General features: G+C 38.9%; 1 protein-coding gene across 1 annotated transcript; it reads left to right on the top strand.

The window, feature by feature from the left end:
* The first annotated feature begins 1,012 nt into the window (after positions 1-1,012).
* Positions 1,013-11,649, top strand: PRRG1 (proline rich Gla (G-carboxyglutamic acid) 1). The gene is made up of 3 exons (XM_009700102.1): positions 1,013-1,057; positions 5,302-5,462; positions 11,102-11,649. The coding sequence occupies exons 1-3, from the start codon at positions 1,048-1,050 to the stop codon at positions 11,624-11,626; spliced, it is 696 nt and encodes a 231-aa protein (XP_009698404.1). The 5' UTR covers positions 1,013-1,047; the 3' UTR covers positions 11,627-11,649.
* The last annotated feature ends 4,049 nt before the right edge of the window (positions 11,650-15,698 follow it).

The raw sequence follows: 15,698 nt of genomic DNA on the forward strand, positions 1-15,698 counted from the left end.
CTTTTTTACGGAAAGGGTTGCTCATGAGGTTTTGGTTTTATGGAGAGTGAGGACATTAGTATGGTATGATATGTTGATGTGTAACTTCGCCTCTGAAGTAGAACTAATGCTAACCTTTAGGAGTAGGTAATTTATCAGTAAGAAAACCTTTAACCTCATGGTGTTTTATCAACTTGGACAGCTGCACCTTTCTCATACTTCGCTGAAAGCTGTTCTTTTCTTAACTTTTCCTGTACTAAGACTCCAAGAACCTGAAAACGGTCTCTCAAACTACGCTTGCTGCCTTCAGATGCAGTTCTTGTTGGCTGTCTGCCTGGTGCGTGCAGTGAGCTTCAGGCACTTTCTTGACTGAGAGCATCTCTTGTTTGTTCTCTTTCCAAGATGAGATATAAAGTGCATGTAAGTTCTTGTAGGGCCGGTTGGGATCCACTCATGTATTGCAAGTTCCTTTGCCAAGTCGCAGGTCTTGTTCTGCCCTTGAACTTCATGCAGGCATCTTGTTTTAATCAGTAGCAGACTGAATGAATTTGCATGTGTTCATTCTGATTTCAAAAAATCTGATCCATAGACCAAAGATAATGAGTTGACTTGATGATCTCTGCAGAGTGAATTTAAGTCTTAGGTAAGGTACAAGTAATTACAGTGGAGAATGTAATACCTTTCACGTTCAATTATGTAAAACAGAGGTTGCAGATTTGTTTAAAATGATACACACCTTCTATTTCATATTAGCATCTTTGCACATTCTAAATATAGAAAGCTTTGAAAAAGTTAAAGCATTCACAATTTCACGAGTTATCTTTTTTTTTTTTTTTTTTTTGATAGTATTCCTATACTACTGAAATTAGTCTGCATACAGTAGTGGTACAACTCAAGAGACGGATTAATCTTGACCATGGGGTTTCCAACACTGATATATTTGTAGCAATATGTGGGAATCAAGAGAAGCTTTTCCAAGTTCATCATAATTCACAAACTCAACATGATGTTTGCTCTTTTGTTTACAGACTTGATATTTGCAAGTTCCCTGCCTTGACAGCAATCATCATGGATAGTGGTAAGTTTGTTAACTTAGTGATGAGTGTGCATTCTTTATTATTCCCTGTGAAGTGGGCATTAACACACCCCAAAACTGTCCTCTGATCAAAATCCCAGTCAGTTTGCACAAAAAATGTCCTCTGCTATTGAACTGGTTTTGGTGTTACATATGATGTAGATCTTTGCCCACACTAAACTGAACTGGAATCATGCTGCTGTTCTGACAGAGGTATTGTATGCAGACTGTAATAATCATCACAGAGTCATTTGTGGACCTTTGAGAGCTGACTGTAGAATGAAGACCACAGAGCTGAATTTCCAGCTTTGAATACTTTAGTTTTAACTGTTCTGGAGCTTGTCTCGGTAACTGTAGATTCTCAGAGCAGAAGTCACTTTTTAAGCTTTATAAGTAAATCCTCAAATAATTTTTCTCCCTTCTGCCCTGTGCAAACCAAGTAGTTTTATCAAGATCACCTACAGAAAAATTCAAATTATCAGTAGCTGCAGCTTCGAATTTAAAATTAAATGTTTATTTCTGGTATTTAGTGGTGGTTTTAATCTGCTTGGGTGTCGGTAAGGAGTCAGAAAAAGGAAGCCTCAACAGTGGTCTCAGTAGAGCTGGTTTTGGCGTCCAGGATACCCTGGGCTTTGTTTCAGCAACACTTACGTGTCTCAGAATACTTTGCCCACACTGCTGCTCCCTGTTCCTCCTGTCACTAAAGACCTGAAGCCTATTTTCTTTGCCTGTGACAGCTTCAGCTAGCAGGCTGATACGTATTTGTCCTCTCCTGTCCTTGCCTGTCTCTCTCTGATTCTGATTGAATTTCACCTTGCAACAGTATCTATTCACTATTTTGATAGCACGTAGGTTTTCTGGAGAATGTGTAATAGATTGATCTGACTGCATTACTCTCTTCAATAATAGTAAGTGAAACTAAGACTTCGGAATTATTTTCTTTGTAGCTCTCTGATGCATAAAAACTTGCTAAAAGCCAAGTATTAGTTACACACAGAGCACAAGCATGTCTGAAGAAATAATTCAATGTATTCAAATGCATTGAATTGGTAGTTGTGTATCTTCATCTACATTCTACAAAATTTGGGGGAGAGGAAGAGACTTTAGATTATTTGTTTCTGTGTCTATCTTACATAATGCCAAAATCAAAATTTTGATTTTTGCTTTATCTTGTATTTGCTAGTTAATCTCCTTAACAAAGTGGAAAAAAAGTAAGTTTTATCTTGCTTCATTACTTTATTCTTGCCACATGCAATTCTTCCCTGATTATCTTCAGCCTCATTGTAATAGCTGTAGTGAATTCAGCCATACTGTGGCTAGGTGGGCATCCAACCCAAAGCCATTTTTTTTGCACAGTCCTATGCAACTATAACTGAATGTCTACATGATGATGGTCCTGGAATACTAAGAAGTCAAAAGTGGTTTCTGCAATATTGTTCCATTATCTCTTTTTATAGGGTTCATCAAGCAATGACTGACTGTCATGAAATCACTGTATTTCAATCTCTATATCCATCAAGATTGCTTTGATCAGCGTATGCTTTTATCTTTCCTTGCTACAATGGTATTGACTTCTTGATAGGATTTAAAGTCACTCGGAGTGTGCAGAGCTTTAAAAATGTCAAATCAAAACAAACAAATTAATATACTTCATTTTTTCCAGCCTTGCAGGGTCAAAAGCCATTCCTGGCCTCAACTAATCATAGATCATTGTTTATCAGATACAGTCAGGATTAATATGGGATGTGGTTTATTTTCCTCAGCAGGCTTTGTTGTCTCTGTGATGTATGCATTTTCTATACTGTATTGTGAGAGAAGAGAAGAGGCTTTCTGAATATGAATTGCTAAATAAAAAAGTTGGGTTTTTTAGATACCCAAGAATGGCCGATATATGACTATTGAATTATTTTAATGTTTTACTGTTCCTCATCAATACATTTTGAAGCAGAAATGTACTCTTAGCTCTTTTTGGAAAATGAAACTGTTACCTAGAAACTCATCCCAATGTGTATCAAATGCAATATTCCGTGACATACCAGTTTTTAAACCTTTATTCTCAGTTTGCTTCTTTGGTAAATTGGAAGGTGCATGCAGAAACAAAGATTTGTATATTGTTTCTGAGAGACAGACTCTTTAAATCAGGGTATTTTCAGCTACCTGCTTTTTCCTCTTTACTTCTTTTCCTTCTGCATCCAGTACAAAGCTGTCATAGTTTCTCTCATTGCTCCTTTCAGGGACAGATTCCAGCTGTGAAATGAAATTCCCTAGGTTTTATCTGCTGAAGGAAGGGAAACTTGATTTATAGTGCATTATCTACTCTTCGGTAACTCCACATATGGGCACTCTTAAGAGAGTGTGGGCTGTAGCTTGTTCTGCTTCGGGGATGCCCAGAGGAGGAGTTGGTGAGAAGCAGGTAGAGCACTGGCAGTCCATCCCCATGCATGGCTGCATGCTGGCTTCCTGATGTGGCCAAGTCCTTCAGCGCATCACGTCTAGGTGATCATTGGGGCGTGTTGAAAGAAACCAAGTTCTTCATGCTTAGAGAGGAGTCAGGCAAATTGTGGGGGAAATGGAAAGAAGCCATCCTTTTTTTTTTCTTTCCTTTTGAAGAGATTTTTGAGTATTAATTTCTATGTTATTTAGTCAGTGAACTTACACAATCAGAGATGCCCGTGTGCTCACCAGTAGTGCTGTAGAAAACCCCAGATTGCGATAGGTGCAGTTGTAGAGTTGTATGCGCTGAACCTCTGGCAATATCATGAATAGTGTAATTTGTGTAGTGCTTATACATACCACATGTATTCAACTGAAAGTATAGGAGTGAGTGATGTTTTACAGTTTAGTCTTTAAATCTTCATTTAATCATTTGCAAAAGGAAGATGACTGTCTAACAATTTATAACAAAGTATACCACAGAGACTAAACAAAATGAAGTTAAAGTAGATCAGCCTAATTATGGTAGTAGCCTCACTGCTGAAAAATGCCACCATATCTATCTAAAGCAAGAGCATAGCGATCTTCTTTGTAGACTTGCTACCATCCTTTTTTCAAATTCAAAATCAGATGATTAATTAAAAACACAGCAAAGTGATTCGTATCAAATTATAGATAAATCATTGCTTAAACCAGTCAGCCTCTGTCCTTTGGCAAACAGTGAGAGTTTGTCTTCATAGCGTATCCAGCGGTCCCAGACTAGCTCTAAATGAACCAACACAGAAATGATTGTGTAGGTCAGGAAAGTGGTAGGAGTGTGTTAGTACGGCAGGGCACTGAGTAATTATCCCCTCTTGCTAGCAGTGAGAGCCCAAGAGCAGTGTCACACTGACATGACGTTCTTGCTTCGTGACCTGAAATACCTGGAGAATTTCTGCATCATTCACTGCAGATGTACCTCCCAGGTAATTCAGTCTGCTGGATTTTGGAGCGCTCCAGTTGCTGCATATTACTGTAAAAATCATTAGGTCAGGGAGTTGGAGGGAAAGCTGGAACATGAGAAGAAAAAAAGTTGCTTCCAGCTCTCTTAATTGAACAGAAAATGAAGGGAAGAAAATAAAGAATACCTGTGTCAGAACGTTGGTTGCCTTTTGGGGTGGTTTTATTTGATTCATCAAATAAGATGAGGTTTTGTGTATGATTCAAGAAAATAGAAAGAGGCTACTTCCCCACACACACGCCCAAAAGGATCACTATTTCACGGTTGAGGTTTCTGGACTGAAGGGAGCAAGTCTGCTTCAAAGTTGCTTCAGAAAACTTAAACTTTGATAAATGCAGCTCCTCTGGTGTGTATGACTCTGGGTAATATTCATAAATATTTATATCAAAAACTTCAGAGCATTCTGGCTGTGATGCCCTCAGGCAGTTGCAAATGTCTTTTTGGATGTTCACAAGCAGGATTTGTTTGTTCTGTGTCATCTTAGTCTAAGAAGTCGCTTGAGCTGAACACATGCCTGTCTCTTCTGAGTGCTCTTCTTAGGCACTGCCTTCAATCTTGTTTGAGCGTACATGACTGTGATGCTGAATTGAGGTCCATCGCATTTATCACGTTAAAGCAATAACTACTGAAATTGTAGGCCCAACTACTTAGGATACTGAACAAAACTAGGAAGGGCCTTTTATCATACTAGATAAAGGGGAAGACTTTGAAAAAGCTCTTTATTTCTCAAAAGCACATTTTGTTTGAGCAATTTAGCATGAGGTTTTGGATATCTATTTTAGAAGTGACCTTTGTTGTCTCTCCTCTTACTCAGTGTTCTTAACAGAGGACAAAGCCAATTCTGTGTTAAAAAGATATCCGAGAGCCAACGCATTTCTGGAAGAATTAAAGCAAGGTGACATAGAACATGAATGCAGAGAAGAAATCTGTAGCTATGAAGAAGCAAGAGAAGCATTTGAAAATGAGGAAAAAACGGTATGTTTTGGTGTGTATTTAAAGATGGGTGGGGCATATTGATAATAAATTTTTGAGTGTGCTGAATGCTTGTGTGTTTTCCAACATTACATTAGATTTGAGGGGTTTATTTGGCCTTTTTCTTTAAGCAAATAAGGTGTACAGTGGAGGTGGATAGGCTGCACAGCAATAACTTTTGAATCCTTCGTCCAAAGTAAACTGAGTTTGAAGGGGGTAGAAGTCACAAAGATAATTACACTCACGAGTGTTGTGAAAATTGGCAACTGGAAGAAAAGGAACATGAATTAATACCCCCACTTGGGAAAAGGTGGACAAAACTGTCATCTGTTTGGCAGCACTGTTTACCCACATAGCCTATGTACTGATTCACCTGTCATCACACACTTAATTCTGACCTAGATATCATAAATGCAGTTGTCCTGCTTGGCAGAAATGGTAGGATTGGGGCTGTTATGAGGAATATACGGGAGCAGAGGGCAGAAGTCTTCACTTATCTCACTCCTTCTGGAATAACTTGTTTATTGAATATGTTCACATGAAATGAGTGAGCAACTCAAAGGCTTTCCATTTAAAACACACCTTGGAATTCCAGGTGCTGGTCAAAGTGTTCAGTGCCCGGACTATTAATGGCCTAAAAATAAGGAAAGACTAGTGGCCTTCTTCAAGCTAAAATCTGCAAGCCCCCAGAGAATATCATTAAGCAGCAGTGATCTAGAACATGGAAAGGACAACAATTTCGGTGGCACTGTGTGTTATGCAAGGGCAGTGATACATTAACTTGACAGGAACGAAGCAGATACTGCCCACGCACAATTGTTACCTAAGTCTGTTGGCTTCTTTAATTAAAAGAAGCTTGTGGGCTAGTGGCTCTGCAAGCCATAGCTGCACATCATACCCAACATATCTTATATTGCTTCCCAACAAATACAAATAGCACACAGGCCAGGTTTTTGATGGTGGCATCTGACCTATTTAATGCAATACAGTCAAGAAATTTTTTTTTTTTTTTAAATTCAAGACAGATATCGTTGAAATTAGGGCTGAATTTCAGGATAAATCTAAAGTGAAAAACAGGTGCTAGAAAATGTGACTCGGAAAACTTATCTTCTTTTATCCATCTCTAGTACTTGATCCTTTTTGCCTCGCTGCTGTATTCTGTTGTTGGTAGCTTGCTAATGGACCGGGCTCTGCTTACGTGCAGTCGTGCCTGACCAGCCTCATTTCCTTAGACTTTCTTAGTCCATTGTCCCCCAGTGGCATCCATCCTTACAACCACCGAGTGAGACTTAAGCTCTGTGTCCCCGGGGAAGGGAGTGGATGCAGTAGACTAGGATCGTGATAGAGGGTGTTCAGAGTAACAAAGATGCGATGATTTCATAGTGTAGATAGACTGGAATTCAAATAGCATCTGTAGCTTGCTTAACTCCTGGTAACTGTTTTGTATAATCTCTCTCTTTGTATGTTTTATCTTGCCCACTTGGTTCTTTGTTTTTCTGTAGTCTTCTGGGGAGGTGTGCAACATATGGACTTACAATATTAAAATAATATCAAGCAGTTCCCTCAAGTAATTTTTAATACATGAGTTTTTCTTGGAAGTTAGGATTGTGTATGTTAAGTGTAGATGTTAATACTGTGTGGGTTTGGGGACTTTGGGTTCAGAATTATTATTTAAAATGATAAAGTTAATTATAAAGATAATAGTATTATGTTAGTAAGGCTAGAGCCAACAGGGAAGATTTTACAGGACTTTGTAGATAAAACAGAATATGAAATTCACTGTTGACAAATGTAACGCATGCGGGGGAAAAGGGAACATTCATTATATATATTATTGACTCTGAACTGAACTCAGGAACAAGATCTGAATTTGAATCTATGAAGACTTGAATTTAATGCTCAGTAGTCAAACAAAACCAAAACAAAATAAAAACCTGAGTGCTAAAAATCTGAAGCAAGCAATAGGGATCACAATGGAGAACATAATTATCTCATTGCACACCTGCATCTTGAACGTGCCCTGTACAGCTCTGATCTCCCTATCTCCTAAAAAGCAAATTACTAGCTGAGGAAGGACCAGGGGACCAGAGAAGTGTGACAGTTGACCAAAGATATGAAAAGACTTCAGTAACAACAATAGATCAGAAAAGAGTTAAATCAGGAAATATGTCATGCTGTCTGTGAGGAGCATGGAGATTGAACTGAGGTCAGTCCCTTGCCATCCTTCTGACAGGAGAGCTAAGAGGGCCTCAGAGGAAACTAGAAGGTGCAGGTTCAAAGCCAATAGAAGTATCTCTTCTCACCACAGATAATAGAGCTGTGGACTGCCTTGCCACAGGATGTCTTGGATCCTAAAAGCTTGTATAGGTTCAGAGAACAACGATATAAATGAAGGGAAGGTAAATCAATCTGGAACCATTTAATGAAAGGGGTCAGCTTTGGCTAATGGAAGTTCTTGAAGTACAAATATGTGGAAGCTGGGAGAGTATTGCTGCCTGCTTATGTGTGAACTCTTCTTTCAGCAGCCTCTAATGATTGCTGTCAGAGAGAAGGTAACGGATTAGGTGAACCCTAGGTCTGATCTAGTAAAGCTGTTTATTTGTAGTACCTGTAGCCTGCAGGCAGCACTGTATGTGGTCACTGGTCAGTTGTCAAAGGCTGTTGGGAGACTCTGAGATTTGCTCAAAGGTTACTGTGCAAAGCATCTGGGTGTAATTGAAGCACTGATAATAATTTTATTTCCATTAACTCATTTTTTTAAATCGTACTGCATGAAAGATTTTAAAAGACAGAAGTCACAGGTCTTCACTTGTGTTTCAAATTTCCCACAAATTTTTAAGCATTACAGAAATTGCAAAGTTCTCTGTATAGCTCTATTCTAGCAAACCAAACAAAACACTAAAAAGCTTAGCAAGCAACTTAAAACTTGTCAGCACCAGATCTAAAATGATGTGATCAAGTAAGACGTCTAGCATCAGTCTGTGTGTAATTATGGATGCTGGATAAATACCCAGAAGAGAAGAGGTGAATCTTTTCCTGCCACCTGAAATTGAGGGCAGAGCAGAAGAAAACAGTGTAGCAGGTACGCTCACTTCCCGTTATTGCTTTGTTCGCACCCTCTGCCTACTGAATACCAAGCAGTCTCCTGACTGGCATATTATTAGTCCACCTTTAAAACAAGTCAAATAATTGACCAAGATTCACTTGAGGCTGACGATGCTGCCAAACGTAGTAAAGGCCTCGGCTGAAATTCTCAGCAGGGTGCAAGTCTCTTAACTTTCATGTGCATTCCTTATTTGATTCAGCGTTCAGATCCAGTTGACTGATGCTAACTCTGTTCTGAGAAGTATTAGAAATAAAAGGGAAACAAAATTCTGGCAAATTGACTGTAACTGTCTTTGTGTGGGATGCCCTTGAGAATTCCTTTTGATTATTTCAAACTTGATTTGCCAAAGCAGTAAGGGACATTCAGAAAAGTAGTTCTTGGTGGGAATATATGTTAGATGTTTTCTAAGTATTTTCCATTGTGGTTATCTGATTCTGCAGCCTGCTTAACTTAGTTTTTCAGCCTTTTAAGGCATATATGCCTGGTATTCCCAGCTGTACAGCATTTGAGGATAAATGATTACTGGAGTGTCCTTTTCATAAATCCTGAGTTAATAATTTTGTCAAGTAGAAAGAAAGTCCTTTTTGTTGTTGGTTTATGAGCCCAGCAACAACATCCCTTGTGGAAGGGATGTTTGTGCTGTGAGTTTTCCAACTTTTAAATTACTCTTTAACTTTCTGTATGAGTTCTACAGCTGCAACTTCCTAGTTTTCAGTATTTTCCCCTCTTGTTTTTTTTTTTTTAATAGCGGTTTTACAAATCCTCACTCTGTGCAAATTCATCCCAGTTCTCCCTGGCTTTGTTGGGCATGATTTGACTTTGACCAGGTGGCTTCTCTTCCTCCTGTGCCATCAGTTCAGTGCAGCATAGCTGTGGGCTGACGGCACAGGGCGGGAGCTGCTTGGCGGCTCCGCAGCTCGAACCTGGAGGAGTAAGTTTCCTGCAGCTCCTATCAGTTCCGTCAGGCTGGAGCTAAGAGTCCTTGTGCTTCTCTTGGAGATTTGGCTTGCAAGAATGCAAACTGGAAACCTGGCATCTAATACGCTAGTAAATTTTTGGTTGGTGGGGTTTTGTGGGGTTGGGTGGTTTTGGTTTTTTTCCCCGAAGAGGAAAATTGAAAGAAAGATTATTTTTTTAAATGACTAAACAAGTGTGTGTTTCTTCATATTTTTCATCTGTGTGCAGAACCTTATTCTTCTGTCTCTGTAAGATAGCCTTAGACGTGAAGCACTGTAATTTTTGACGGGGTGTGTGTGTCTAAACCGTCTTGGAGTTTCCTTTGCCTTGCGCGTAAATGAAAGTGTACACTGAACTACTTTCATCCTTAAGGGAGTTTAAACTCTTACCTTAAGCTCTTCACACACCTGTCCGGTCACACCATCAACTTGAACATCCTTCAGAGCCACACACCCTAAATTTTACCTGGTGACTGTTTTATTAATACTTGGATGTGAGATGTGTGCTATCATTTAAAATAGATGCTGGCCGGAGTATGAATGGGTCAGATCTCTGCATTTTTAAAGAAAACTAAGGAGTTGAGAGTTTCTGGCATGGATTTGTTTCTGGTTTTTTGAAATTTTTTTCTTAAATTGTACATGACTATAAAACACAGTGGAAGTGTTTCTTAGTAGGAGAGATCTTATACTAAGGGTGAGGATGACTACTTTTTGGAGGCAGGGTATGCTTTTCTTTGTACTGTTTTTTCATAGCATTCGCTGTAGAGAAAATTGGATGGCAACATGCTCTTTGTGCTCCTGCTTGTGCATATTAATGTAGCAAAGAGTACTTTCATGTATTGGTGCCCCCCTTTATCTTTGTTTTCTCTTGTTCATATTTTCACTTCTCACTTGCTTTTCCGTTGATTTGTAGCTGTGTTGTCAAAATTTCTGGAATATAATAAGCTGTGTAATATTCTCATAGTGTTAGAGCTATTTTTTAACTATAAACAGAGGATCTGAATCAACTCAAAATAAGCTGACAATTGCTTTATGAGCGAGAGTGTGGGGGAAGTCTAAATTATGAGATGACAGTACAACATAGTTGTGCATTGCCAAAATGGTCTGTCATTGCCAAACAGTATTTGCCTGTCAAATTGTGTTAGTATATTATTAGAATTTTAAAACAAACAAAACCCTAACTTTTACCTTGAGCGGTGCTGAAAAATTTTGAACCACCAGATGGCTGATGTGCATGCTGATTAGATTTTTTTTTAATTATTATTACTATTATTTTTTACCTATTCCTGTCTGTGCTGCATGTTTATGAATGTTAAGTGCAGGCACAGAAATCTTAAAAGCAGTGAGGAGTTAGTTTTTAAAAACAAAACCCCTTTTGTATCACTGATCACATTGGAAGAAAATTTGAAAGTTTATTGTGTGTGCTTATCCATACCAGTTCTTATTTTAATCATCAGTATTTGAAATGCCTTTTTTTTTTCCTCATTCATTTAAAACAACTTTATTACAGTGATTTTTTTTTTTTTTAATTTTTTTTAACTGTCTTATAGTTTCTGACTTATCCTGTCTTGCTCTTCTAGAAGGAGTTCTGGAAAGTCTACAAAAATGGACTTCAGGGAGAAAGTAACACAGGACATACCTGGTATTCATTTTACCTTGCATTTCCATTAATCATTGGCCTTTTTGTTATCCTCATTGTCATTTTTGTCATATGGAGATGCCTGTTTAAAAAGAAAATGCGTAGACAGTCGGTGTACGTGCATAGGGGAGCCCACGAAGCGATGGGTGATGGTGCTGTGGCTGACGGCAGAGGTCCTCTTCCGCCGCCTCTCAGCATTGTTCATTCCCCACAGGAGGAAATGTATGAAGTCAGTGGGCTCTCTCCAGGAGGTCTGAGCTATACGGATGGACGGTCAGACTCAATATCCACAAGGCTCTCAAACTGTGATCCTCCTCCTTCGTATGAGGAAGCCACTGGTGAAATCAGTGTGAGAAGCAGTGAAACTGAACAACATTTAGATCCACCCCCGCAATACGAAGACATTGTGAATTCCAGTTCAGCCAGTGCAATTGCGCTGTCTCCTGTTGTCACCAGTGCTAAGTAAAGCAAGAAGAATGCTATGGACTTTTTAAAAATTACTAATCATTTTGTAGCACTTTATCTTGGCTTATTATGCATTTCTGTAATTTAATGGACTTGTACAATGAACTTCACTTTGATTTTAGATTCACTTGTTCTCTGGGTTTGGGATTTTTTTCCCCTACAGCAGGTCTTAAAAGATAAGGAATCTGTATTGAGAGTGTAGTGCAGATACAAATGTGGTGCTGTGTCATACTTCTCAAAAGTACCTCTGCTTCGAGGGATGTCACTTGTTTTACTCCGAATGTTGTCCACATTCCCCAGAAGATTTGTGGAACCCCCCTCCCCTTTCTTACGGCAGACTGTCAGAATTGTCTGTCTGAAATAGGGAATCCTTCACTAACACTTTAGATCGTTATTTACACTAAAGTGGACTGATTTTGCAGTATTGCCTCTTGTCTGGTTGGTTCCTTTTTCTCACTTGGATTTTTGTTACATGCTGCGCCCTGTCCTGGGCCCTGGGAAGGCTGAGAGCAGTATGCCTTTGTGTTCAAACCAGTATCTTGTTAAGAGTATGCTGGCATAATAGCAATAATTTCAGAGTCCTCGCAGAAGAGGTGTATTCTAAAACTTTTGCTATTGCAGCTCAAAACTCTGTAAATGTTTAGAAGCTAACAATTTAAGATACTAATTAGGGAATTTAATAGTGTACTTTCTTGTCTGTGTTCTGCCTTTACTCTCTTGTTTTCCTATTTGTTTTTACTTGCGTATTCTAGAGGCGAGAAGTGTGCATATGTTAACTTTAGAACTTGAAAGTTCATGCAACAGTAAATAATGAAATACTGAAATACTCAAGAGTGGATAAGATCCTGATTATAGTCTTCCTACCATAGTCTTCACTGGGACCAGGATATGATCCATAAACATATAAACCCAAAAGTATCGCTTTCCTTTTTAAAAAGGGGAAAAAAAGGGGGAAGCATTCAGTGTGTGTGACTTTTTTTTCCCAACTATGAAATAAAAACCCCTTCCTCAAATCCTGGTATTCTTTTGCCTCTCGCATACTTCATGTACCATGTGTGCACCTTGTATTGGTGGCTATGGAAATCCTTTGCAGAGAATATAGATACCTTTTTTTCAACAACAAATATATTTATTGCTTATCTGTTCCAAAAAGGTGCCTCTGTTGCAAAAGTTAACAATATGTTACGATTAAATAAACCTACTTACGTTTTTCATTGTTTCTAAGAACAGTGTAGTGCTTTTATCCATGAGAGCCTTTTCTGCCTCTCACCCCACCCCACCAGCGAGGAGGCCGGGGGGGCACCAGGAGTTGGGAGGGGACACGGCCGGGACAGCTGACCCCAATGACCCCAGGGATATCCCATACCGTATGGCGTCATGCTCAGCATATAGAGCTGGGGGAAGAAGGAGGAAGGGGGGGACGTTGGGAGTGATGGGGTTTGTCTTCCCAAGTCACCGTTACGGGTGATGGAGCCCTGCTTTCCTGGGGATGGCTGAACTCCTGCCTGCCCATGGGCAGTGGGGAATGAATGCCTTGGTGTGCTTTGCTCGCGTGCGCGGCTTTTGCTTTCCCTGTTAAACTGTCTTTATCTCAACCCTCCCCCCTGCCTGCGGGGGGGGGGAGTGAGCGAGCGGCTGGGTGGGGCTGAGCTGTCAGCTGGGGTTAAACCACGCCAAGAGCGCAGGCATAGCCCCACGCATTGGTCTGGAGTGACTTTTTGAGGCTGAAGAAACGTGGATTTATTATACTTGATGCAAGTTAGAACAGAGGCTTGTACAGAATTTCAACGACCTGGTTTAGACACTGATGATAGTTAAGGTGGTGCAAGCTGTGGTGTGACGATTCTTTTTTCCCAGCTTTATTTAAAAGTTCATTGCTTGGTTTAGCTTCTGAATATTCATTTCAGTTTTCTTTCTTCCCACACCAAGGTAGCCTGCCATTAGCTTTAGTATTGTTTGGTGTTCTACTGATTAATTAGCACCAATTGAAATGTATTTAGCGCTGAAGGACTACTGTGTTATGTTGGCTTTCTTACAACAGAAACCCAAACTGCATCTTGTTCCAAAGACCCCAAATGAAATGCCAGTGCCATCCATTTGAAATTGCTGTTAATGTCTGGGATGTGTGTGGTGTCTACCATCTCATGGGGGCTTGGCCTGTCTTTTCCCTAAGGAATTTTACAGAAAGCTGCTGAAAAGAAATGTATGGTCATAGATGGGTGTGTATATGCACCCTTCTGTAAGAATGTCATATAACGTATTGACAAACGAAGTAAGGATTTTACGATTAATTCTCTGTTCTCATTTTTGACAAAGAGTAGGTTGCCTAAGTTGTCTACTGGGGATCTTCAGTTGCTAAGGCAAGTTGTATTAGAGTTAACAGGTGAACTCCAGGCCACACTGTTGTCAAAAAGATAACTCTTATTTATTATATATAATAGAATTTGGGCAGATAAATACAATATCTTTTGGACATCAGTAGTAAGAATTGCCTGGGTCTTGTTTTTGGACTGGCTGACCTTTTCTTTTGAAGTGGTTTTAGCTCTTGTGTGTCCCGAATTGCCACTTGTAGAAGTTAAAGCTCCTTTTATACAGAGCAACAGTTAATATACTGCTTTAGGCAGACGTTACCAAAACCAAGTGCCTCATCTCAACATGCAGGAACCACCTCAAAAAGAGCTGGTATTTCAGTGTCCGTGCCATATTGGCATCTCCTGTGCCTGCCAGCACAGCTAGTAGTTTTAGCAGGAACTTTTTTTTTGTTTGGATATAAGATTTTCCTGTAGGAGATGCATGGAGATCACCCATTTCACATCAGGTCATTCAGCAGCTGTAATCATCCCCTGAACATGGGCAGTCTCGTTTAGAGATGAGGTGGCTTTTCTCCTTTTTTTTTTTTTTTTTTTTTTTTTTTTAATTACTATATATTTCATTACCACTTTTAATGGCTTTATGTTTCTGGCTCCTAAGTTGAATATGTTGCTATATCCTGTAAATTCTTCTGTGTGCAATGCAAAAATGATCCTTGTCTTTCCAAAAAAGCCACAACCAAATATCTAAAATGATCTATGAGTTGAATTTATTGGGCTATGCCTTTTCCATGTACATGAGCATGAAAGCCATTGTGGGCTATAAACTTATGTCTCAGTGAATAAATTCTGTAATTAAACAAAACTTGCGTGGGACGGTTATCCAAATGTGTTTCCTCTAAGACATGAATAGCTTTCTCCGTGTTGGAATAATGTCAAATTACAAATTATTTTGTTCTGTTTTGTGAAATGTGGGAAAACAGCTTAGTCTTGTGGCTGGGTTTTTTTATCTGATTGAAAAATAAAGTTTCATTTGTAGTGGGTTTTTATACAGCTTTTTTGTCGAGGTCACTTAGTTGTTTTACCTATCCTGTAATTGCATTATCATGCAATAATTACAGTTGTACCTCTCTCAAGGTTTTGCAAGTCTGAACGCAGTACTGTCTTGACTGATGACGTGAATCGTCAGGATACTGCCTTTCCCACTTCTGAATGTAACATTGGATTTCATCTTGTGTTAGGACTGAGATGATTTATCTACTAAAACTAACTCAAATGTAAGTGTCGCTGTTTTAAAAAATGATGGAAATTATTTGCTTAGATGATATTTAGCATTAGTGAAGGTTGTTCTGTCTTCACTGGATGTAAATAACTTCTGATTACAGTATTGCATATTTTAAAGGGGTTTAGTTTACATTAAATTATCCTATTTAAACATTTTTGCCTGTGTTTATAGAAAATTTTTTGTAACATTTGTTTTTCGATATGCTAAATAAAATTTTTTAAGATGCCTCTAATGTTTCAAAATATCAATTCTGCACAAGTACAGTGAGAATTAACTTTGTGTATTTAAGTGGCGTTCTTTTAATTTCCATTGTTATATGTACTTAATCAGTTGCACTGAATCAATTGTTTTGATAACTTTAATTTTGTTTGCAGGTAGACTTGACATTCTTTCAAAATTCAGGCTCAGTTTTAATCAGATTGGTGAATCTGTTTATTTTCCTTTTTAAAAAAAAAAGCATTTGTTGTAGCCATAGCTAA

The sequence above is a fragment of the Cariama cristata genome, unplaced genomic scaffold (genome assembly GCF_000690535.1).
Source record: "Cariama cristata isolate BGI_N322 unplaced genomic scaffold, ASM69053v1 scaffold24365, whole genome shotgun sequence".
In the NCBI taxonomy this organism is placed as follows: domain Eukaryota; kingdom Metazoa; phylum Chordata; class Aves; order Cariamiformes; family Cariamidae; genus Cariama; species Cariama cristata.

Excerpts from the sequence above, each read along its gene's own strand:
- PRRG1 (XM_009700102.1), top strand. Across the intron at positions 5,463-11,101 it reads TTGAAAATGAGGAAAAAACG|AAGGAGTTCTGGAAAGTCTA; the intron begins GTATGTTTTGGT and ends TTGCTCTTCTAG.